General features: G+C 42.4%; 1 protein-coding gene across 4 annotated transcripts in view; it reads right to left on the minus strand.

The window, feature by feature from the left end:
- anks1b (ankyrin repeat and sterile alpha motif domain containing 1B) overlaps window positions 1–25,251 on the minus strand; it is a 227,437-nt gene that overhangs the window by 54,738 nt on the left and 147,448 nt on the right. For all 4 annotated transcript variants that reach the window (XM_062064802.1, XM_062064805.1, XM_062064803.1 and 1 more), the window contains 5 exons: window positions 22,384–22,928; window positions 19,384–19,494; window positions 17,207–17,276; window positions 13,077–13,183; window positions 4,116–4,214 (listed from right to left, as the gene is read on the minus strand). In XM_062064802.1, coding sequence (XP_061920786.1) covers window positions 4,116–4,214; window positions 13,077–13,183; window positions 17,207–17,276; window positions 19,384–19,494; window positions 22,384–22,928 — 932 coding nt within the window. The remainder of the gene's footprint in view (window positions 1–4,115; window positions 4,215–13,076; window positions 13,184–17,206; window positions 17,277–19,383; window positions 19,495–22,383; window positions 22,929–25,251) is intronic.

Here is a 25,251-nt window from a genome sequence, read left to right on the forward strand (position 1 = left end):
TGTTAGCAGACAAGAACTCTCACGGAGCAAACGCCTCTTTTACAGGAAGGGCAGGAGAGGAGGCTGGCGGGTGTTTGCTGCTGCTAGCACAACCACTCATTATTTATGAACTTTTATTTTGATACTCAAAAGTGACAGCAAGTGTAGAAAAAGTTTGGGAGAGAAGAGGGGGGAAGTTTTTAAGGTGTCGGAAACCTACAGTACACATGCCAAAAGTCTACACTTTAGCTTTGCTACTTCCATAACTCCTCATAAATAATATTTTTGTCAAAGCAACAAAAATACCATACATTTAAGGATAGTGTCATGAAAATATCTATACTTGTGCTCTGCCAGATTAATTTTTCTACTTTTATTGGGCAAAGGAGCCACATTTGCAGCCCACAGCTCAATTTGTATTGGCCCGCGACACATTCTATAGACAAACTAAACAGGTCCCAAATTAGAAGAAAAAACTATGAAAAATTCAGCGGGACCAAATCCCCCAAAAATGGGACCTGAAAACCAAAATGGCCAACAACCTAAGCGTCTTACTGTATGAGGTCATTTCTTGTGAGACATGATATGTTTTTGAGTGTACTAAAGCCCTCAAAAGCGTTTCAGTTGATGGTACAATAGCAATATTAGTAAATACAAGCTTATTTTAGAGCACAGTTCCATCCATCCATCTTCTTCCGCTTATCCGAGATCGGGTCGCGGGGGCAGCAGCCTAAGCAGGGAAACCCAGACTTCCCTCTCCCCAGCCACTTCGTCCAGCTCTTCCCGGGGGATCCCGAGGCGTTCCCAGGCCAGCCGGGAGACATAGTCTTCCCAACGTGTCCTGGGTCTTCCCCGTGACTTCCTACCGGTCGGACGTGCCCTAAACACCTCCCTAGGGAGGCGTTCGGGTGGCATCCTGACCAGATGCCTGAACCACCTCAACTGGCTCCTCTCGATGTGGAGGAGCAGCGGCTTTACTTTGAGCTCCCCCCGGATGGCAGAGCTTCTCACCCCATCTCTAAGGGAGAGCCCCGCCACCCGGCGGAGGAAACTCATTTCGGCCGCTTGTACCCGTGATCTTGTCCTTTCTGTCATAACCCAAAGCTCATGACCATAGGTGAGGATGGGAACGTAGATCGACCGGTAAATTGAGAGCTTTGCCTTCCGGCTCAGCTCCTTCTTCACCACAACGGATTGATACATCGTCCTCATTACTGAAGACGCCGCACTGATCCGCCTGTCGATCTCACGATCCACTCTTCCCTCACTCGTGAACAAGACTCCAAGGTACTTGAACTCCTCCACTTGGGGCAGGGTCTCCTCCGCAACCCGGAGATGGCACTCCACCCTTTTCCGGGCGAGAACCATGGATTCGGACTTGGAGGTGTTGATTCTCATCCCAGTCGCTTCACACTCAGCTGCGAACCGATCCAGCGAGAGCTGAAGATCCCGGCCAGATGAAGCCATCAGGACCACATCATCTGCAAAAAGCAGAGACCTAATCCTGCAGCCACCAAACCAGATCCCCTCAACGCCTTGACTGCGCCTAGAAATTCTGTCCATAAAAGTTATGAACAGAATCATCGGTGACAAAGGGCAGCCTTGGCGGAGTCCAACCCTCACTGGAAACGTGTCCGACTTACTGCCGGCAATGCGGACCAAACTCTGGCACTGATCATACAGGGAGCGGACCGCCACAATCAGACAGTCCGATACCCCATACTCTCTGAGCACTCCCCACAGGACTTCCCGAGGGACACAGTCGAATGCCTTCTCCAAGTCCACAAAACACATGTAGACTGGTTGGGCAAACTCCCATGCACCCTCAAGGATCCTGCCGAGAGTATAGAGCTGGTCCACAGTTCCACGACCAGGACAAAAACCGCACTGTTCCTCCTGAATCCGAGGTTCGACTATCCGGCGTAGCCTCCTCTCCAGCACACCCGAATAGACCTTACCGGGAAGGCTGAGGAGTGTGATCCCACGATAGTTAGAACACACCCTCCGTTTCCCCTTCTTAAAGAGAGGAACCACCACCCCGGTCTGCCAATCCAGAGGTACCGCCCCCGATGTCCACGCGATGCTGCAGAGTCTTGTCAACCAAGACAGCCCCACAGCATCCAGAGCCTTAAGGAACTCCGGGCGGATCTCATCCACCCCCGGGGCCTTGCCACCGAGGAGCTTTTTAACTACCTCAGCAACCTCAGCCCCAGAAATAGGAGAGCCCAGCACAGATTCCCCAGGCACTGCTTCCTCATAGGAAGACGTGTTGGTGGGATTGAGGAGGTCTTCGAAGTATTACCTCCACCGATCCACAACATCCGCAGTCGAGGTCAGCAGAACACCATCCTCACCATACACGGTGTTGATAGTGCACTGCTTCCCCTTCCTGAGGCGGCGGATGGTGGTCCAGAATCGCTTCGAAGCCGTCCGGAAGTCGTTTTCCATGGCTTCCCCGAACTCCTCCCATGTCCGAGTTTTTGCCTCTGCGACCGCTGAAGCCGCACACCGCTTGGCCTGTCGGTACCTGTCCGCTGCCTCAGGAGTCCTATGAGCCAAAAGAACCCGATAGGACTCCTTCTTCAGCTTGACGGCATCCCTCACAGCCGGTGTCCACCAACGGGTTCTAGGATTACCACCACGACAGGCACCAATTACCTTGCGGCCACAGCTCCAATCAGCCGCCTCGACAATAGAGGCACGGAACATGGTCCATTCGGACTCAATGTCCAGCACCTCCCTCGTGACATGTTCAAAGTTCTTCCGGAGGTGGGAATTGAAACTCTCTCTGACAGGAGACTCTGCCAGACGTTCCCAGCAAACCCTCACAATGCGTTTGGGCCTGCCAGGTCTGTCCGGCATCCTCCCCCACCATCGCAGCCAACTCACCACCAGGTGGTGATCGGTAGAAAGCTCCGTCCCTCTCTTCACCCGAGTGTCCAAAACATGAGGCCGCAAATCCGACGACACAACTACAAAGTCGATCATGGAACTGCGGCCTAGGGTGTCCTGGTGCCAAGTGCACATATGGACACCCTTATGTTTGAACATGGTGTTCGTTATGGACAATCTGTGACGGGCACAAAAGTCCAATAACAAAACACCGCTCGGGTTCAGATCCGGGCGGCCATTCTTCCCAATCACGCCTCTAGAGCACAGTTAACAAATACAAATAAAATCATTATTAAAATAATCATGGATGATTTTATTGCTTTGTTATCTATAACACAAAGCTAAGATATAGAAATGTTTTGCAAATGTTAGCATATGTTCACCTACATTGTTTTGGTTTAAGTATTTTTCATATACAAAATGTATAAAAGTGGCCCTCGCATCCTTCAATTTTTCTCTATGTTGCCCTCGCCGGAAAATGTTTGGACACCTCTGCTATAGTGGGTGGATGCAATCTTACAAAGACATGCAGTGATTCTCAAACTGTGGTACGTCTCCCACTGATAATACGCAGGCTCCATCAAGTGGTACGCCAAAGAATCACTTGATTAAAGTACAGTGTTTTATTTTCCTATATTTAATCACAGTGTTGCCGTTCAAACCGAGTGTAATGTTACAGTGGACAAAAGTAATAAATACACTTGTAAAATAAAAGGTCTGCCTTGTTTTAATGAATACTTAGGCCTACCATGCTAGTGTATTTTAATATTTGTCATTATGGTGGTACATGAAGAGCCAAGTGTTTTCTAGGGTGGTACTTGGTAAAAAATGTTTTAGAACCACTGCACTACTATAGTAAATAATTAAAAAACATTAAAAAACAAAATACTAATACTGATAGTATTTTTTCAAAGTGTGGCGAAGTGAGCTGCCCCTCGAAGTATATTTAAAACAATTGGAACCCCCTGTAAAAAACGATTTATGTCCCAGACTCTGCTGTAAAAAGCCATTATTTTGTCTTGGACTAAAGTGAAATTAATTTAGCAGGTTTGCACACGTTTTTTTCTTTTTTTCTCCCCCAGCTGCGCCTCTCCAGAAGTGTTCTGGCGCCTCATTAAAGGCATAATAGTGACAAAAACCATGTGAAAATAATCTATACAGGAACATACTCTAATTTGCTCCCTATTTACAAAAGGCCACAAGCATAGTAGATGGCGCATGAATGGAGTAACTGAGCTACTGACCCTGGGCAGCAGCCGTATGGCCTGCAGGAGGCGCTGTCTGTGTGCCGAGTTGAGGATGCCAATCTCCAGCAGGTCCTGGTCCTCCACCACATTGCTGCCCTGCGGAACAAACACGCGTGTTACTCATCCAAAACGTGGCGCGTGGTGGAACTACAGTGAGTGTACTTCACATTAAGCAAACACTTTGTACTTGACGTCGATTTCCCCCGTTTGAGCGCCTGTGGTTCCACTTTGAAGTACTCAGTGTGAGCTGCAGCATCTTCACTGCACTTCATGACGCTGCCCTCCAAAATTCATGAGCTTCATTGGCATTTGTCGCATGAGCCGTGCTGGCAAGTTTGTCGCGAACCAACGTGTGGCATACTTGTTTGCGCCACAAATGGCCTCACTTTGTCTTTGTGCATTATTATTTGTTTGTTCTGGTTGATTTAATCTTTCTAATTGTACCTAAATCTCAGCACATTTGTTAAAAATACATAATTTTGCACAACTCTAGAGTAACATCCATACATTTTTTATAGTGCTCAACAAGGTCAGGTGTAAGGATGGGTATCTTTCACCGATACATTACCAATTCCTGATACCTGGTAATCGATAACGGTACTCAATGGTAACAATTTTTGGTCGTTTTTGTTCATGTACTAATCAATGTTAATTATTTAACGATAAAATAAAAAAAATTTCCTCTGCTGTCCAGTTGTTATATATTGTTTTCTTACACTTCCGAGTATAATTTGCAAGTAGACTTTGCATGCAGTTGCAATTCCAAGACGTAGTGTATAGACCGGGGGTCGGCAACCCGCGGCTCTAGAGCCGCATGCGGCTCTTTAGCGCCGCCCTAGTGGCTCTCTGGAGATTTTTCAAAAATGTATGAAGAATGGAAAAAGATGAGGGGGAAAAATGTATTTTTTTGTTTAGTATGGTTTCTGTAGGAGGACAAACATGACACAAACCTCCCTAATTGTTATAAATCACACTGCTTATATTAAACATGCTTCACTGATTCGAGTATTTGGCGAGCGCCGTTTTGTCCTACTAATTTTGGCGGTCCTTGAACTCACCGTATAGTTTGTTTACATGTGTAACTTTCTCCGACTTTCTAGGATGTGTTTTATGCCACTTTTATTCTGTCTCATTTTGTCCACCACACTTTTAACGTTGTGCATGAGTGCACAAAGGTGAGTTTTGTTGATGTTATTGACTTGTGTGGAGTGCTAATCAGACATATTTGGTCACTGCATGACTGCAAGCTAATCGATGCTAACATGCTATTTAGGCTAGCGATATGTACATATTGCATCATTATGCCTCATTTGTAGCTATATTTGAGCTCATTTAGTTTCCTTTAAGTCCTCTTAATTAAATGTATATCTCATGACACATGTAATATGGCTTTTAACTTTTTGCGGCTCCAGACAGATGTGTTTTTGTATTTTTGGTCCAATATGGCTCTTTCAACATTTTGGGTTGCCGACCCCTGGTATAGACTAAAGTGTGTTGCCTTAAGCGGAATGTCTTTTGTTGAGTCCTACAAAGTGTTTGTACTGTAATTATTGTACTTATTACACACTAGCTGTTTGATTGTAACATGCATCATAGTTGTATTTGCATAATGGGTAGCGTGTAAAGTGCATCCGGAAAGTATTCACATCGCTTCAATCTTCCTTTTTTTTTTTAATGTTACAGCCTTATTCCAAAATGGAATACATTATTTTTATCCTCAAAATTCTACACACAATACATCGTAATGACAAGGTGAAAAAGTTATTCTTTTAGAAATGTTCACAAACAATCAAAATATAGAGAGAGTAAAAAAAACCCGACATGTTTATGTGGAATGTTGACTAAACATCACACTATAGTATATGATATAAAGTGAGTAAAACTACGTCTTTAGTGGAATAATAACAAAACATTATACTCTACTGAACAAAAATGTAAACGCAGCACTTTTTGTTTTTGCTCCCATTTTTCATGAGTTGAACTCAAACATCTAAAACTTTTACTATATACACAAAACCTCTCAAATATGGTTCACAAATCTGTCTAAAATAAATCTGTGTTAGTGAGCACTTCTTTTTGCTACAGGTGTGTCATATCAAGGTGCTGATTAAAGAGCATGATTAATGCACAGGTGTGCCTTAGGCCAGTGGTTCTCAACCTTTTTTCAGTGATGTACCCCCTGTGAACATTTTTTTAATTCAAGTACCCCCTAATCAGAGCAAAGCCTTTTTGGTTGAAAAAAAGAGATAAAGAAGTAAAATACAGCACTATGTCATCAGTTTCTGATTTATTAAATTGTATAACAGTGCAAAATATTGCTCATTTGTTGTGGTCTTTCTTGAACTATTTGGAAAAAAAGATATAAAAATAACTAAAAACTTGTTAAAAAATAAACAAGTGATTCAATTATAAATAAAGATTTCTACACATAGAAGTAATCATCAACTTAAAGTGCCCTTTTTGGGGATTGTAATAGAGATCCATCTGGATTCATGAACTTAATTCGAAACATTTCTTCACACAAAAATAAATCTTTAACATCAATATTTATGGAACATGTCCACAAAAAAATCTAGCTGTCAACACTGAATATTGCATTGTTGCATTTCTTTTCACAGTTCTTTTTGACAGACATTTTTAAAAAATCTCACGTACCCCTTGGCATACCGTCAAGTACCCCCAGGGGTACGCGTACCCCCATTTGAGAACCACTGCCTTAGGCTGCCCACAATAAAGGGGGGGGGGGGGGTCATAAAAGCAGTCAGTATCTGGTGTGACCACCATTTGCCTCACGCAGTGCAACACATCTCCTTTGCATGGAGTTGATCATGTTGTTGATTGTGGTCTGTGGAATGTTGGTCCACTCCTCTTCAATGGCTGTACCAAGTTGTTGTATATTGGCAGGAACCGGACCACGCTGTCGTATACGCCGAACTACAGCATCCCAAAAATGCTCTATGGGTGAGATGACCGGTGAGTATGCTGGCCATGCAGGAACTGAGATGTTTTCAGCTTCCAGGAATTGTGTACAGAACCTTGCAACATGGGGCCGTGCATTGTCATGCTGCAACAGGTGATGGTCTCGAGTGAATGGCACAACACTGGGCCTCGGTATCTCTGTACATTTAAAATGCCACCAATAAAATGCACATGCGTTCATAGTCCATAACATATGTCTGCCCATACCATAACTCCACCCCTACCATTGGCCACTCGATTCACAACATTAACATCAGCATGTGCCCTGAACAGTGAAAACCGGGATTCATCCATGAAGAGAACAACTCTCCAATGTGCCAGATGCCATCGAATGTGAGCATTTGCCCACTCAAGTTGGTTACGGCGACAAACTGCAGTCAGGTCGAGACCCCGATGAGGACGACGAGCATGCAGATGAACTTCCCTGAGACGGTTTCTCACAGTTTGTGCAGAAATTATTTGGTTATGCAAACTAATTGTTGCAGCATCTGTCCGGGTGGCCGGTCTTAGACGATCATGAAGGTGCACCTCCTGGATGTGGCGGTCTTGGGCTGGTGTGGTTACACGTGGTCTACGGTTGTGAGGCCGGTTGGATGTACTGCCAAATTCTCTGAAACACCTTTGGAGATGGCTTATGGTGGAGAAATGAACATTCAATTCACAGGCAACAGTCCTGGTGGACATTCCTGCAGTCAGTATGCCAACTGCATGCTCAACATCTGTGGCATTGTGCTGTGTGATTAAATTGGACATTTCAGTGTGGCCTTTTATTGTGGGCAGCCTACGACACACCTGTGCAATAATCATGTTGTTTAATCAGCATCTTGATATGCCACACCTGTGAAGTGGGATGGATTATCTTGGCAAAGAAGAAATGCTCACTAACACAGATTTAGACACATTTGTGAACCATATTTTAGAGGAATATGTCTTTTGTTTATATGGTAAAAGTTTTAGATCTTTGAGTTAAGAATGGGAGCAAAAACAACAGTGCTGCATTTATATTTTTGTTCAGGTATGTAATAAAGTGAGTAAAACTACACGTCTTTAATGGAATATTAACTAAATATCAGTACAAATTATATCAAGTGAGTAAAACATTAACTAAACATCACACTATATATATAAAGTGAGTAAAACGACTCGTCTTTAGTGGACTGTTAACTAAAGATAACATGAGATAAAGTGAGTAGAACTACACTATTTATGATATAAAGTGAATAAAATGTATGTTAGAATAGTTATAGCTTCAGAAATGTAAAGTCTGACAGAATAGAGTCAAAGATAGACGTAAACAAAGCTAAAATGGTGGTTAAAGATGTCACATGTTTGTTTTTTTGCCTAAGGAGGCCGTTTAGTACTTCGACTGCCACATTTGAATCTCAGATGTTTGTTACATTCTGTTCTCTGGAGACGTGCGTGACCACAGCAGCAACAAAAAGCGCCTTATTAGCTTATCAGTGCAACTTGCACCCCTGGGGACGAGGATAAAGCTGAAGGCAGCAGCCCCTTATTGGTCTCGCCGCTCTTCTTCTTCTCATCTAAAAAGAGCGCAGGTTCACAGATCAGCTCCCAGGCTGATTAATGGAGCGCCGAGCTACACGACTTCTCTGCCGAGTCAGCGCAGAGTCGCCGCCGGGGGTGGAATCAGGTACTAATATATCTATTTTCTCCTTACACTCCCTAAACGTGGCCCTGTTTGCCTCATTAGGCTGGTTCACGCGTCACAACATATCATAGCATTCCCAACGGGGAAGAGCGAAGTACAGCATCGGGGTATTACCACGAAAAGTCATCAGTATGCATAGCGTTATGGAGGACATGTTTGGAACGGGTGAGGGAAGGGAGGGGGATCGCTTGGTATGTAAAAGGCGTAGCGGCTCATCAATCTCGTAAGTCATTTTCTCCCCCTCGTCGTCTCACAATAGTCTGATCACGGGCGGGCAAATTACAATTCCTGCTGGGTAGCAAGGAGGTTAGGGCCACAATGGAGACGGATGACATCGATATTCAGTTAGCGACTTCTCATAAGACGCTGATTATGATTATGATGCACACCAACAGTAATATGGTTCTTTGCAGTCTTTTGATTTTGGTCTCTACAGCTCTTCCAATTGGCCTTCGTGAGCAGAAAAGCTGATTGCATGTAATCATAAGCGAAGCTAGGCTCCGCCCTCTTTGCTCATGATGCTCGTCCTCGACTGGCTGGTGAAGGTGACCAGACACGCCTAATTAGCGCTGAGTCTGTTGTGATAACGTGCACGCGGGTCACATACAGTAATTACCGCTAGGTGCTCTCAATGGCTGATACAGAAGCATCCATGCCTCATGCTACACAAGAAGTGATACTGTGTCAGTCGATGCCTCGATGTGTGTCACTTCAAGAAAAAAAACATGTGCTCAATATAGCTGGGCTAAAATGTGTTCGTCTCACAAGTGGGTCGTTGATTTTCATCTCCGTCATCGATATAAATAGAACTAAGCCTTTTTTTTTCCTGTTTACTATTCGGCTTGCTGACCAGAGTTGCATGTTTCATATTCCTTTCTGCACACCTGTTCATTAAAAAAAAAAATATATATATATATGTGCATTGTCAATACAGCTAGTGAGTGTGCCACACAATCCCTGAGGTGCCATTCATGACCTGCAACTAAACTGCATGGAGATCGCCTTGCAATCCATTTTTTGAGACATTATCTTTCCATCCGTCCATGAGCGTCAATAATGTCCAAAGAACTACAGGCTTATAGACCACCGTAGCATACTCCAGCAGACATCTTTAAGAGTTCCACATGGTTTCCAATAGCATGCAAAGGAACAAAAGTAGGGCTGCACCGTACAATTATTACTTGAATCGATTAACAATTATTTTTTGATGAATCGATTAATCTGTTGGTTTATTTCCTTTTGTAAGGAACTGTTTTTCGTGTGGTAATGCAACAAATTCACAGATGAATGGGACATTTAAATAAATGCTCCAATTATTCGCTGTAGTACCATTTAGACTGCAGGTAAGAAAATCCCCACCATCTCTAATTAGTGAAGAATTATTGGCATTAAAGGCTGTGGCAGTTAACAACCTCCCGATGGTGTTTTTCCCCCCAAATAATTCCACAAGTGATGGATCATTAGTACGGGCAGGTACCGAATTTGGGTTGCAGAAAAACACCTGGTGTGTAATAGGTTCAGTACGTACAGTATAAAAACACTTTGTAGGACTCACCAAAAGACAAGACTGGCACATTTAACAATGGCAAAGACTACTTCCTGACTTCGGCTCCTACACGACAGCCATCTAAAGTCTTGGAATTGCAACTATATGCAACATTTACTATATACCGGTAATACTTGCAAATGAGAATCAGAAGTGAAAGAAAACAAGATAGAACATCTGGGCAGCACAGTTATTAAATGTTACATGTTTTCAAAAAAATCTTATTTTATCATTGAATAATTAAAATCTTAACTCATGAACACACAAAAAAAGTTAAAAAAATTGATACAGTTGAGTATCGATATCGATTCCCTGGTACCGGTGGATGGTATCAGTTCAAATGTGAAAGGTACCCATATCTATAGTAATCAGCAACAGTTTTAAAATGTTTGGTCTATGTAACATGTAAATGATGGTTGTTTGGTCAAATTTTTTTATAGATTTTGCTGTAAAGACTTATCTTAACGACACGTTCTGGTTGCTTCTAAAAACGGTTCATTGTTAGATGCAAACAAAGCCCTCCTTACCACGCCTCCTCACGCTGACTACACTTCCGTCCCTGCCCCGCATCTATATTCGGTACAGTATTCGTTTTTTGTTTGACTAAGACCGTATGGAATATGGACACCAGTGATAGCCACCAGCCATTGAATTTGTACTTGACTTCTACTACAACACAACATCCCAGATGATCCAGCGAGACCAGCAACTCACAGTGGTTCCGCGTCAGCACAAAGAGTAAGGAGACGACACGGCGGACAAAAAGTAAGGAAGCCCGACCGGGAATTTCTGGTACAGTACGCTGGCTAAGGTAAACTTCTACAGAGTTTTTCTCTATCCAATGCTCAATCCTGGACATATACCTGTGTATATCAACGATAAACTGCTTTTCTATTCTATATCCTGTTTATTATTTCACTGCTCCTGGTTTGACCACTTGTAAACAATAATGGTTCAAGCCAGCTATTCAGTAAACCACGCTACGATATACATGACGAACGTAATAACGGATTATATTACCAAATGGTCGATTGCCAAACACTTTAGGCGCTGATCTAATTAAAAGTAGTTTTTAGGAAAACGACGGTGACCAGTTGTCTTACAGTAGAAAGTTAGGCTAGCTACACAACAAATCGAGCTAACATTGCTAACGTATCATTTATACATTTCTAACCTACTGTTATTACTTAGCATTTCATTGTCTCCTCTATAGCAATAAATAGTAGCCACCGACTACGCCATTAAAAGTAGTTGTTTTTTTTCCGAAAAAAACATCATTTCCATTGCTGGAAGACGGTCGCACTATTTATTGTCTTACAGTAGAGGGCTAAGCTAGCTACACAACAAATAAAGCTAATATTGGTAACGTATCATTCACATATTCCTAACCTAATTGTTGTGACTTACCATTTCATTGTCTGCTCCATTGCCATAACAAGTAGTGAAAGAGCCTGCCATTAAAAGTAGTTTTTCGTAAAATCCATTATTTGTGAAAGATTGTGAGTGAATCAGGACTCTTCTTGGCACGAAATCAGAGCGACATCTTACCAGTTAACGGCACATTGCCACGAGTCATAAAAGTTAAAAGTAAGGCACTTTTTAATTCAGGTGAGGCTGAAAGATTATGTAGTGACTTGTGCTGGTTAAAAGGAACCAACAACAGAGCATTTTCGTCATTGGGTTTCATCGTGGACATGATGTCGTGGCATTTACATAAATTAAAATAGGATAACTCACACAAGGGTAAATTTCTACCATATATGGATAATACGCTGCCGTCACACTTGAACAAAATTCCAAACGGACCGCTTGAAGAAAGTTTGAGAAAAGGCAAGATTGTTTTACGAATATCTCTGCAATGCCTCCATGGTTTGATTTGAACTTTTCGGGATTTGTGCAAATGCCAAACACACATAAGCAGGTACCAATATGTAAGTGCAAGATAGGGCCCCTTTGATATTAAACAGAGTCAAAGCAAGCTCAAATATCTTTTCCACTTTCACATACACACTTTCAATCCTTATTTTTGTTTAAATAATAACTTGTTGTATATGCAAGCCCTACGATCTATTCTATTAGAACACTGGTTCTGTTGTGCAACATATAAAAAAAAATGTATTGCTTGGCCGTTCATATCATTATTTTTATCAAGTATAATGCCTCGCTCTAGTTGTTGCCGATTGGCCGCAGCCTAATGACAGGGTTGTCCTCATGTACACTGACCACGTGTGCGAGGAACTCGAGAACTTCCTGCCGTTGCCATGGGTAACCCATGTAGGAAGTGGAGAGATTCTCCTTTGGGGGGCTGTTGTAGAACATAATGAAGAGGATGGGTCGTTTTTTTTTAACGTGTGAATTGACTAATTATTGTTTTTTATGTGCGCTAATTGGAATAATAGCACCTCCCGCTTCGTGGGAATACTAGCAGTGCAGCTGTAACACACACACACACACAGACACAACACACACACACACACACAGACAGCGTGCCAACATCAAAAGTGTTGTTCAAAGCGAAATGTCCCGCAGAGTCTCTGGTCCTGCGTCACCGCCGCCTGAATAGCATCGGTGAGCTACAGGTGTGTGCACACCGGCGAGCACATTTAAAAAAGAATATTAAACACCTTTCAAGAATGAAGGATCTGAGGTGGTGCGTTGGATTTTAGTGCGTAGGAGATTTGAGAGGAGCGAGGCGGCGCTAAAGGGAGGGGGAAGTGAGGGATGGAGGAAATCTAAGAACTTGGTAAAAACATGTTCCACTCACCATGAACTGGACGTTGTCAAAGCCGTTGGCCAGCAGGTGGTTCTCGTACTGGACCAAGCCGATGGAGTCGAGCCACTGGCCCACGGACTGCAGCGGGCAGCGGGGACCTATGAGGGGGTGCAGGGGCAGACGCTTCAGCAGGGAGTAACCGTCCACGCGGTAGCAGCGGCAGTCCGGCTGGGACAGCTGGCACTGCCACATCATGTTGTGGCGGGCAAAGTGGCTGTCAAAGGAGCCCGCCATGCCTTCCATGGGGTGGACGGGGGTGGAGGGGTTGGGGTTAGGCAGAGGGGGAGGCTAGGCTAGAGGCATGGCGAGGATGGAGGGGGGTCAGCGTGCAAGGCGCTGACTCGGGTGGACGGGGTGAAGGTAGAGGTTGTATCCAAAAAAAGAGCTCCCGTCCTGGGTGTAAATCCTGCTGAGGTGCTTGGAGGAGGATGGAGGTTTATAGATCCGAGAGGCAAGAGGCGCCCGTTTTCATCTGTTGCGCTCCCTTGCTCCACCAGAGAGAACTAGAGAGAGCACTGGAGATTCTCTCCATCAAGGACTCCCACGTTCATCTGTATGCTACCTCCCACACCCCACTCTCTCTCTCTCTCTCTCTATCTATCTTTCTCTCGCTCTCTATCTCTCTCACCTCCTTGCTTCTTCCAGTCGATCGCGCACCACACTGCTTGCCTCTACGCGCACCTCGCGCCGCACATAATAGCCCTCACAACATTTCTGGCGACAGAATGCGCATAACGGGGGTGGGGAGGGGGGGGGGGGCTAGTGACCATGGTAAGTGTGGGCTTTAGATTGACAGATAAGAAAGGAAGGAGAGAAGAAAGTGTAGGTCAGTGTGGAGAAAGCATGCTGAGAGCACCTCGGAAGGATTTTAACAAGAACACAGCTCGGGTATAAATAACCAGTTAACTCGTGTAATTAATCACAAAAAAATATCCCATTAATCATGTAGTGTATAGTTGCAGATTAATCACGCAATTTATATCGAGCTCACACGTTCCTTAACCTTAACTGTGGATGGTTACCTGAAAGGTGGCGTGGGAGATGCATATGTTAAAGGTGAGGAGAATACGACTGGTGGAAACCCCAACAGGACTTAAGATAATAAATACCGTTACCTGGTTTTGAACAAATAAATGACATACATTCAAGTAAAACATGACAAAAATGTTTGTGTGTGACATTTAGACAGTATAATTGCAATGTGTGTCAAAATATTGTGGTCTTTTTTTTAGGTCAATTTAAATGACCGTATTTTCAGGACGATAGGGCGCACCGGATTATAAGGAGCACTGCCGATGAATGGTCTATTTTCGATAATTTTTTCATACAAAAGGCGCACCGGATCATAAGGCGCATTAAAGGAGTCATATTATTATTATTTTTTTTCTAAATTGAAAACACTTCCTTGTGGTCTGCATAACATGTAATGGTGGTTCTTTCGTCAAAATGTTGCATGGATTATGTTTTACAGATCATCTTCAAGCCACTTTCTGACAGTCGCTTCTGGATGCGCCGTTTTGTGGGCGGTCTTATTTACGTGGCTCACCTTCGGCAGCGTCTTCTCCCCGTCATCTTTGTTGTAGCGGTGTAGCGTGCAAGGACGGGAGTGGAAGAAGTGTCAAAAGACGGAGCTAACTGTTTTAATGACATTCAGACTTTACTTAAATCAAAAACGGAGCAGCATCTTTTCACCCGGAAACAACAACAAGGACTGAAAAGTGTCCAGTGAAAAAACATCCGACCGGAACTCTAATAACTAAAGTTCCTTGGGTGAATAATGTAAACTCACTACACCGGTATGTTTTAGCGCTTTCATGGCGAGTTTACTGACAGATATAAGTAACAACTTTACACTACTTTATATTAGAAATGGCAACAGCAGAGGATGAATATCACATAACAAGAAGATAGAGAAAAAGAAGAAGCCTATCGACTATGTCGTCGGTACGGGCTACAAAGACGGATTCACGCAATTTTTCAGGATTTATGCAGATTCCAAATACAGATCAGCAGGTACCAGAAGGTAAGAAAGGTTGCTTTTGCATAATATTGCGAAACAAAACGCCAGATAATATGTCTTACCTTATACACACACCAAAATAATACTCGTATGTTGAAGCACAATACAATCCACCAAGCGGTGTGGCTTCATAGCTTACCAAAATCGTACTAAAACATTTTGAGAGATTTTTGAGCCCCGTGTGTAATGTTCTATATTTTCAATGGAACATATAAAATGTTAGTGTTGTTTACTTGAGTGATTTTGCCATCATACCTCTTACCACGTATATCTTATGTTTGACTGCCATCTACTGGTCACACTTATCATTACACCATGTACCAAATAAAATAGCTTTGAGGCCGGTAAGCACAACCAGAATTATTCCGTACATTAGGCGCACCGGGGTATTAGGCGCAATGTCAAGTTTTGAGGAAAAAAAAAGGATTTTAAGTGCGCCTTATAGTCCGGAAAATACGGTATGTAAGCAAGTAATTTACTATGATTAATCACACTTAATCCAAACCCGTAAGTGTGATTAATCGGATTCAAATAAATTATCATTTGACTGCACTAGTATAAATGTGATGTTCCCACAAAGATTTAACGTGCTAACCAAGTGTTTGGCGGCCGATCGGAGCTGAGGTGCCTGTCGTGGCGGTAATTCCAGAACCCGCTGGAAGGCCGTCATGCTGAAGAAAGAGCCTTATCAGGTCCCTTTGGCTCATGGGACTACGGAGGCAGCGGACAGGTACCGACAGACCATTCGGTGTGCGGCTTCGGCAGGCAAGTCACAAATCCTTGTCTCCATTGCGGCAAATAAATTATGTTTCTTAAAAGTGTTATTATCACTGGAGGACATGAACTAGCTAAACAGGCCACACTACACAGTGTAGGAGGATACAAAAACGCTAAAGTTAAAGCTGCTGAATGTAAACAAAGGGGGGCGGATGGATAAGAATATCGACAGTAACGATACCGAGTATACTTTTTTATTTAAATTCAGGAAATAACTCTATGGACAAAGGCGGACTTGAAGTGCAAAAACCAAGGATTTAAAAAGGGGCACAATAGTATTTTTTAATTATGTTAGTTATTTTGACCTAATGACTTTATGTGGTCAACATTTTGTATGTAATGAAAAGGAATAATGAAACAATTTAAATATTAAATTGATATTGTAACACCACCATTCTGTTTTTGTCTGATTATAACCGTGATCAAAAATTATTCATTAGTATGGCCAATACTGCCCCTGTAACGACTTGGTATCGAATCGATACCCAAATATGTAATATGGAGTATGTGTGGTGTTCGGGTCTGTGGGACCCGTTTTAATTTTTTTATTAAAAGAAAAATTATACAATTAATACATTTTTCAAACTGAGACTCACTGACTTCGGCTCATTTTCTGTGAAGAACATATATCAAAATACATATTTAAGATGTCCCGGGTCCACTGGACCCGGGGCTAATAGAAGTGTGGAAATTGATGTTCTGTGTACCACACGCACCCACCCACCCACCCAAACACGCACGCACGCACACGCACGCACACACACACACACACACACACACAGCAGGCCTAGACAGGAGGAGGACAGAGTGTAGGTACACAGAGTGTAGGTACACAGAACATCAGAGGGTCAAATGTGCGAGAAAATGAGAGCAGACAGTGTTGACAAACAATGTTGCAAGCTTGTGTGGGAACCGCAGGTGCAGAAACACAAAAGAAGAATCCCTGTGGGATGCAGAAACTGGCAGAGAAATTTTCCGTGCAACGTTCATATTGTTGTTACTCAGCCAGTGTTTGTGGGTCTGATGGACCCGTTGCTTTTAATGCCTCACAATTAAACACTTTTATGTTAAAATACTGAACAGATGTTTACCTTATCCCAATAAACATATGTTCAGTGTTTTAACATAAAAGTGTTTGATTGTGAGGCAGACCCACAAACGCTGGCTGAGTAACAACAATATGAACATTACACAAGGGTTAAACACCGGTGCGCTCTATAGCCTGGAAAACACTGTACCATTAAATTATTTTTTTGTCATTAAGAATGATCCCTACATTTCCCATCATGCATCACGACATAATAATAGAGTGTTGCTATTTTACCTGTAGCGACCGCCTTCGCGTCCATTCCGCTGCCGATCCCCGCCCCGATGGAGCTCATAATTTTGTCGATCTGAGCAAACATAAGAGAGAGCGAGAGCAAAGAAAAGTCATTCCAAGGAGCAACCTGCAGGTCACTACGAGTTAGACAAAGAGAGGTCACGCTGGTACGAAGCTCATGTTTGCTTTACTCTGAAATAGGGTTGCGCTATATAGACACGATACAGGATATAAACTTGGCCGGTAATAGAGCTTTCAATACTATCGTGATTTTGTGACAATGCATGTTTATGAAACATTGTAGCTGTGTCTGCAAATGTGATAGCGACAAGTAAACCCCCATCTCTTCAACGGAAAGTACCATCCTCCTAACTACTTTTCACCTCCATGGCGGCAACTAAACTTTCTTACATATACCATTATCACTGGAGGACGAGAAATAGCTAAACATGCTACGCTACAAATAGAAGGATACAAAAAAGCTAACCACTAAGCTAAAGCTCTTAAATGTAAACAAAGGTGGGCAGACCGATACAAATATCGACAGTAACGATACCTCGTATCAGAATATGGCCCAACAAAAACCGAATCGTACGATAACCAAACCAGTTACTTGAAAATAATGTGAATCCAATTTATCTATTCCAGATGCCCAAAAATATGAACACAAAACACATTTGATAGGGATAAAAAAATGTTTACATGCAGAAACCAATGTGCAAGGGCAAATGGACTTGGGATGGGCAGGAGACCCACAAACTGAGGAAGAGATGAAGCAGGGCCCCTACTTAAAAATATTATATGAAATTCTATTTGAAATGAAAATGGTCCCTAAAGGTACCTTGTTATTGTGAAATACAAAGATATTCAAATAATACAGTATACTGCCGCTAATAACTAACTATCTAACTAGCGCGCCAATCGCTAGTTGGCAACTCGTGTGCTAATTGCTAGCTATAAACCGGTGCGCTAATCACAAACTGACAACTACCGTCCTAATCCTTAGCTGGCAGCTTGTGCCGCTAATCGCTACCTGGCAACTGACACGCTAATCGCTGGCTGGCAAATAGCGTAACAATTACTAGGTGGCAACTGGGGCGCTAACTGCTAGCTGACAACCAGCGTCCTAATTGTTAGCTGGCGGCTTGCGCTGCTAATCGCTAATAACTAACTATCTAACTAGCGCGCCAATCGCTAGTTGGCAACTCGTGTGCTAATTGCTAGCTAGAAACCGGTGCGCTAATCACAAACTGACAACTACCGTCCTAATCCTTAGCTGGCAGCTTGTGCCGCTAATCGCTACCTGGCAACTGACACGCTAATCGCTGGCTGGCAAATAGCGTAACAATTACTAGGTGGCAACTGGGGCGCTAACTGCTAGCTGACAACCAGCGTCCTAATTGTTAGCTGGCGGCTTGCGCTGCTAATCGCTACCTGACAACTAGCGCACTAATCGCTAGCTACCTTAAATGCTGACATTAAGAGAACAATATAATTTTTGATCCATGTTTTTATTTTATCTTATTTTCACTACCATTTTTTACACTATACTGTAACTGCACAATAATGTAGTTCAGCGCCAGAACTTTACTGTAAAATTTACAGTAGCGGTAGTTTTGACACCAAATTTCTGACAGTTGACCATTGTTATTTTTATGGTGAAATTCTGGCGACTGAGCTGCCAGTTTTTTTTAATTGTAAAATCTAAGGTTGTTGTTTTTAACAGTACATTATTGTAAACGGAGAAACAATAATTTTAACAAAAATTTCCGCTTTCATTTGACCTTGAAATCTACAGATGATTTCTACAGTGTGCTGGCTCAATGTTAAATGTGTATTTAAAGTCATTTACATTTGAAAAAATATATTTCAAAAAGTCAACCAAAAATGTCGCGACTCCTTTCATAGAGAAGTAGAAGCTGTTCCAGTTGCAAAGATCGGACAAAGTCCACATTGTCTTCTGGACCGAGACACCCCCCACCCCCCACCCCCCACCAGTGGTGCCCAGTAGATGGATGGGCGGCATCCATGTCAATCGCCAAAGGCGTAAACAAAGCCCGACACGGCTGCTTGGAGACGCAGACAGAAATCAATGAAAAGCTCAGCTGTGGTTCCTCCGGCTGCAGAATTTAGCTCGGTCACGTGCGCCGCTTAAAACCCGAGTGATGGCCACATCTTACCTCCTCCCACTCGGCCGTGAAGGAGGGCGTTCTTTCCAGCTTTCCCGTCGAAATGGTGCCGCCACCGCCGGAATCTTGACCGCGAGATCCGGAACAACAAATGTTCTCCTCCTGGACAAAAACCAAAAAACACAAATGTTGTAAATCGGCCATGTTTGTGGGAAGTGGTTATTAATTTTTTGTAATATTTCCAAATGAAACAAATTCGACATTTGTGAGGTTTTTCATTAACTTAAAAGCTAACCACGCTGAAATAATATCAACATCTTGTGTTTTTTGGGACAAAATCTTCCACGCAGCATGTTTGTGGAAAGTGTTCATAATCATTTTGTATTATTTTCCCAACTAAATGTTTACATTTGATTGCTAAAAAAAAATTCTACATTTTTGGAAAGTGTTTATAATCATTTTGGTAATATTCCCAATTCAATGTTTATGTTTGACTGCTTAAACAACTTCTAAATTGGATAGGTAATTCAATAAATACTCATTTTAACGGACTCAGTGGCCTTGTGGTTAGAGTGTCTGCCTTGAGACTTTAAGGTTGTGAGTTCAAACCCCGGCCGAGTCACACCAAAGACTATAAAAATGGGACCCATTACCTCCCTGCTTGGCACTCAGCATCAAGGGTTGGAATTGGGGGTTAAATCACCCAAATGATTCCGGAGCGCGGCCACCGCTGCTGCCCACTACTCCCCTCACTTCCCAGGGGGTGAACAAGGGGATGGGTCAAATGCAGAGGATAATTTCACCACACCTAGTGTGTGTGTGACTATCATTGGGACTTTAACTTTAATCACGCTGAAATAAGAGCAAATTTACACAAAGGTAACAACACCTTCCATGTTTGTGGAAGGTGTTGCATTATTTTGATTATTTCCAATTCATATTTTTGATTGCTCAAAAACAACACTTTTAGGAGGCCCTTCATTAATGAATGCTGAATGCGGAGTTCCCCAGGGTTCGGTTCTTGGCCCTGCACTCTTTAGTATTTACATGCTGCCGCTAGGTGACATCATACGCAAATACGGTGTTAGCTTTCACTGTTATGCTGATGACACCCAACTCTACATGCCCCTAAAGCTGACCAACACGCCGGATTGTAGTCAGCTGGAGGCGTGTCTTAATGAAATTAAACAATGGATGTCCGCTAACTTTTTGCATCTCAACGCTAAGAAAACGGAAATGCTGATTATCGGTCCTGCTCAACACCGACATCTATTTAATAATACCACCTTAACATTTGACAACCAAACAATTAAACAAGGCGACTCGGTAAAGAATCTGGGTATTATCTTCGACCCAACTCTCTCGTTTGAGTCACACATTAAGAGTGTTACTAAAACGGCCTTCTTTCATCTCCGTAATATCGCTAAAATTCGTTCCATTTTGTCCACAAGCGATGCTGAGATCATTATTCATGCGTTCGTTACGTCTCGTCTCGATTACTGTAACGTTTTATTTTCGGGTCTCCCTATGTCTAGCATTAAAAGATTACAGTTGGTACAAAATGCGGCTGCTAGACTTTTGACAAAAACAAGAAAGTTTGATCATATTACGCCTATACTGGCTCACTTGCACTGGCTTCCTGTGCACCTAAGATGCGACTTTAAGGTTTTACTACTTACGTATAAAATACTACACGGTTTAGCTCCAGCCTATCTTGCCGATTGTATTGTACCATATGTCCCGACAAGAAATCTGCGTTCAAAGAACTCCGGCTTATTAGTGATTCCCAGAGCCCAAAAAAAGTCTGCGGGCTATAGAGCGTTTTCTATTCGGGCTCCAGTACTATGGAATGCCCTCCCGGTAACAGTTAGAGATGCTACCTCAGTAGAAGCATTTAAGTCCCATCTTAAAACTCATTTGTATACTCTAGCCTTTAAATAGACTCCCTTTTTAGACCAGTTGATCTGCCGTTTCTTTTCTTTTCTTTTCTACTCTGCTCCGGGGTGGACCGCTAGCCTGTCCATCGGATGGGGACATCTCTACGCTGCTGACCCGTCTCCGCTCGGGATGGTTCCTGCTCGCCCCACTATGGACTGGACTTTCGCTGATGTGTTGGACTTTCACAATATTATGTCAGACCCACTCGACACCGAGGATGTCGTTGTGGCTTGTACAGCCCTTTGAGACACTTGTGATTTAGGGCTATATAAATAAACATTGATTGATTGATTGATTGAAATAATATCCACATTTTGTATTTCGGGACCAAAATCTTCCACCAACTATGTTGTGGATTATAATTCCTGTAATATTTCCAATTAAATAATGATGTCTGATTGCTAAAACAATTCTAAATTTGGGAGGTGATTCATTAACAAATGCTAACTAACCATGCTGAAATAATGTTAACATTTTATGATTTTGGTACAAACTCTTCCACGCAGCATGTTGGCCGTGTTTGTGGAAAGTGTGTATAATTTCAATATTTCAAATTATATTCTCACATTTGGTTGCTCTAACTATTCTAAATTTGGGAACTATGCACAACAACATTTTGTGTAATTCTGAGAAAATCCTCCATCTGGTATATCAGCCATGTTTGTGGAAGGTTTATATACAATATTTGTAACATTTCCAACAAAATTATTATATTTGGTGGCTAAAACTATTCAAAATTTGGTAATCATGCATCGACATTTTATGTTTTTGGGACAATTTTTTACACCCACTATATATTATAATTTCTATAATATTTCCAACTTTAATGATTATAATCCCCGCATCTGCGGTCCCTTTCAAGGTTACTCATTGTATCCCACTGGCTTGAGTTTTTTCTTGTCCTGATGTGGGATCTGAGCTGAGGATGTCGTTGTGGCTTGTGCAGCCCTTTGAGACACTTGTGATTAAGGGCTACATAAATACACTTTGATTGATTGATGAGGTGTTTGTAATCTATTATTTTTCACTAAATTCTAATGTTTGATTGCTCCAAAACACCTGAAGAGAATATTGTATGTGACAAAGATTTTGAACCCTGAATAAAAAGCCCACCTGAATGGGAGACACGGCAACCAGGTTGGAGTCAGACTTGGACAAGGATTTGGACAGCTGCAGGTCCAGCACGCTGCGGGGCATGGACCTCATCCTCCCCAGAGTGCAGGCCCTTTCCTCGTAGCCGGGGCCCGATGCACCACCCTTGGGGACGTTCCCTCCGCACTGCGGTAGCTCGCCGTTAGCGCCAGATGGAAAGGAGCCGGCTAGCGTGAAACAGTCCACCGGTCCCGGCCTGGTTTGGTCCTGGTTGACCCTAGTGTGGAACACAGTCCGATAGACCACTCGAGGTTTCTGGGGGCTAGCGGAGGTCCTCTGGGTTGTTGATGACGACGACGACGACGGAGCTCCTGTGATCACGTTGCTGAATTCAGGCGCCTGCAGGTGTTTGTTAGGTTTGGGGCTATAAAGGTGGTAAGGCGTGTCGGGGGTCTCGCAGGCTGGGGAGGATCCGTGGAGGAGGCCCACAAATTCTTCCGGAACGCGGCTCTTTCTGCGGTCGTCTATCGCAGCGTTGGGGGACACGTGAGGGTAGGGAGCGTCGTCTGCAGCGGGAGAAGACAAGGTTAGTTTTTGAAAGAATAACAAACTCATGACCGGCTTCTTCTTCTGCTGGAGTCCAAAGAGTGTCTGAACGTGTGCACGCAAGGAATCATGGGAGTTTTTTCCCTGTGAGGTCTTCACGCCGGCCACAAGATTAGGTACACTTGCATTACTCAGCATCACCGAAACAATACGTTCATTTTTGTGTCTGCTTCACACTGACAGCTGTTTGGTATATATTGCAGCAACAAATGTTGGCCAGAATATTAGAAACACCTCTCAGTCTACTGGTACGACACTGCAAACTAAAAATAAGCATTTTTATCGGTTTAAAGGCAGCATATTTTTTAATCAAATCAGTGAGCGACAATGCACACTCAATAAAGCCGCCTGACTTGTACAGAAATGCTTTCATCGTTTCAGTCACAACAGTGGAAAGAAAATCTGTATTACTGACAAACATTGTTGGGTTTGTGTTGTTTACATCGATTCTTCAAATGATGATAGCTGCATGTTAGAACACAAACAAACGCTTATTGCTACAAATAAGACACCTTTAGGTAGTGCTCTGTATGTGAACGCAAAATTATTAATTTTTTTTAATTGTGTGTTCTTAAGAAATCTTGCATGCAGCAAATTGGCCATGTTTGTGGAAAGTGCTGCATCATTTTTGGATTATTTCCACAAAATTCTTATGTGTGATTGCTAAAAATGTAGAAATTTGAGAGGTGCTTCATTGATAAACGCTAACCCAGTGGTTCTTAACCTGGGTTCGATCGAACTCTAGGGGTTCGGTGAGTCGGGCTCAGGGGTTCGGCGGAGGTCAAAACACACCCGACTCATTGAGTAAATAAAAACTTCTCCCTATCGGCGTATTACGGATACGGCAACAGCAGAAGTCAGACTGATTTGCAGGTGTGTAATTTGTTGTGAGTTTATGCACTGTGTTGGTTTTGTTGTTTGAACAAGGTGATGTTCATGCACGGTTCATTTTGTGCACCAGTAAAAAAACATGGTAACACTTTAGTATGGGGAACATATTCACCATTAATTAGTTGCTTATTAACATGCAAATTAGTAACATATTGGCTCTTAACTAGTCATTATTAAGTACTTATTAATGCCTTTTTCGGCATGGCCTTATTATAACCCTAACCCTCAAACTCTGGCCCTAACCCTCTAACCCTAACCAAATAACTCTAAATTAAGTCTTTGTTACTTAGAATATGTTCCCCTAGTGTCCAAAACACTCTAAATTAAGTCTTTGTTACTTAGAATATGTTCCCCATACCAAAGTGTTACCAAAAACATAACTTTGTCTAGAATTTGAAAAAAAACAACATTTTATTTTTCACTAAAGAAAGGTTCGGTGAATGTGCATATGAAACTGCTGGGGTTTGGTACCTCCAACAAGGTTAAGAACCACTGCGCTAACCATTAGACTTTTTTTTTTTTAATTGCGTGTTTTGGAGCAAAAATCCCACACAGAAAAACTTCCACGTGTCGGCCATGTTTGTGGAAGGTGTTTATTGCCATTTTATGTAATATTTCCAACTAAATTTGTCTGAATGGTATAAATGTACACATTTGACAGGTTCTTCATTAATAAATGCTAACTATTTAGACTTTTTTTGTTGTTGTTTTGGAGCAAAAATAAAATTCCACACAGCAGCATGTTGTGTGGAATTTTTGGAATCTTCCATGCAGCTTCTTTGATAACCGCTAACCATGTTAAATTGCATGTTTTGGAGTAAAAATTCCACACAGCACATGTCGGCCATGTTTGTTGAAGGTGTTTATTGCCAGTTTTTGTAATATTTACCAATACATTCTTATGCTCTATTGGTAGAAATGTATACATTTGAGAGGTTCTTCATTAATAAATGCTAACCATACTGAAAAATCTTCCACGCAGGATGTCGGCCATGTTTGTGGAAGGTGTGTAATGTCATTTTTTGTAACATTACCAACTAAATTCTTACGTTTCATTGGTCAAAATGTATGCATTTGAGAGATACTTCATTAATAAATGCTAAAGAGCATGTGGACTTTTTTTTCTTTTTTTTTTTATTGTTTTGGAGCAAACATTAAATTCCACACAGAAGTATGTTTGTGGAATGTGTTTATTGTTATTTCTGTTACAAACTTATGTTTGGTAAACATTTATACATTTTAGAGGTGCTTCATATTAAATAAATGCAAGCCATACTGAAAACTATTATACAATTGTGTCTTTTTGTTGCTTCATTTATTTGTTGGTGCTTCATTACTAATGAATGCTAACCATGCGAAAGAAAATGGTAACCTTGTTTGTTTGTGTCCCTA

Source organism: Entelurus aequoreus, linkage group LG12 (genome assembly GCF_033978785.1).
Source record: "Entelurus aequoreus isolate RoL-2023_Sb linkage group LG12, RoL_Eaeq_v1.1, whole genome shotgun sequence".
In the NCBI taxonomy this organism is placed as follows: Eukaryota; Metazoa; Chordata; class Actinopteri; order Syngnathiformes; family Syngnathidae; genus Entelurus; species Entelurus aequoreus.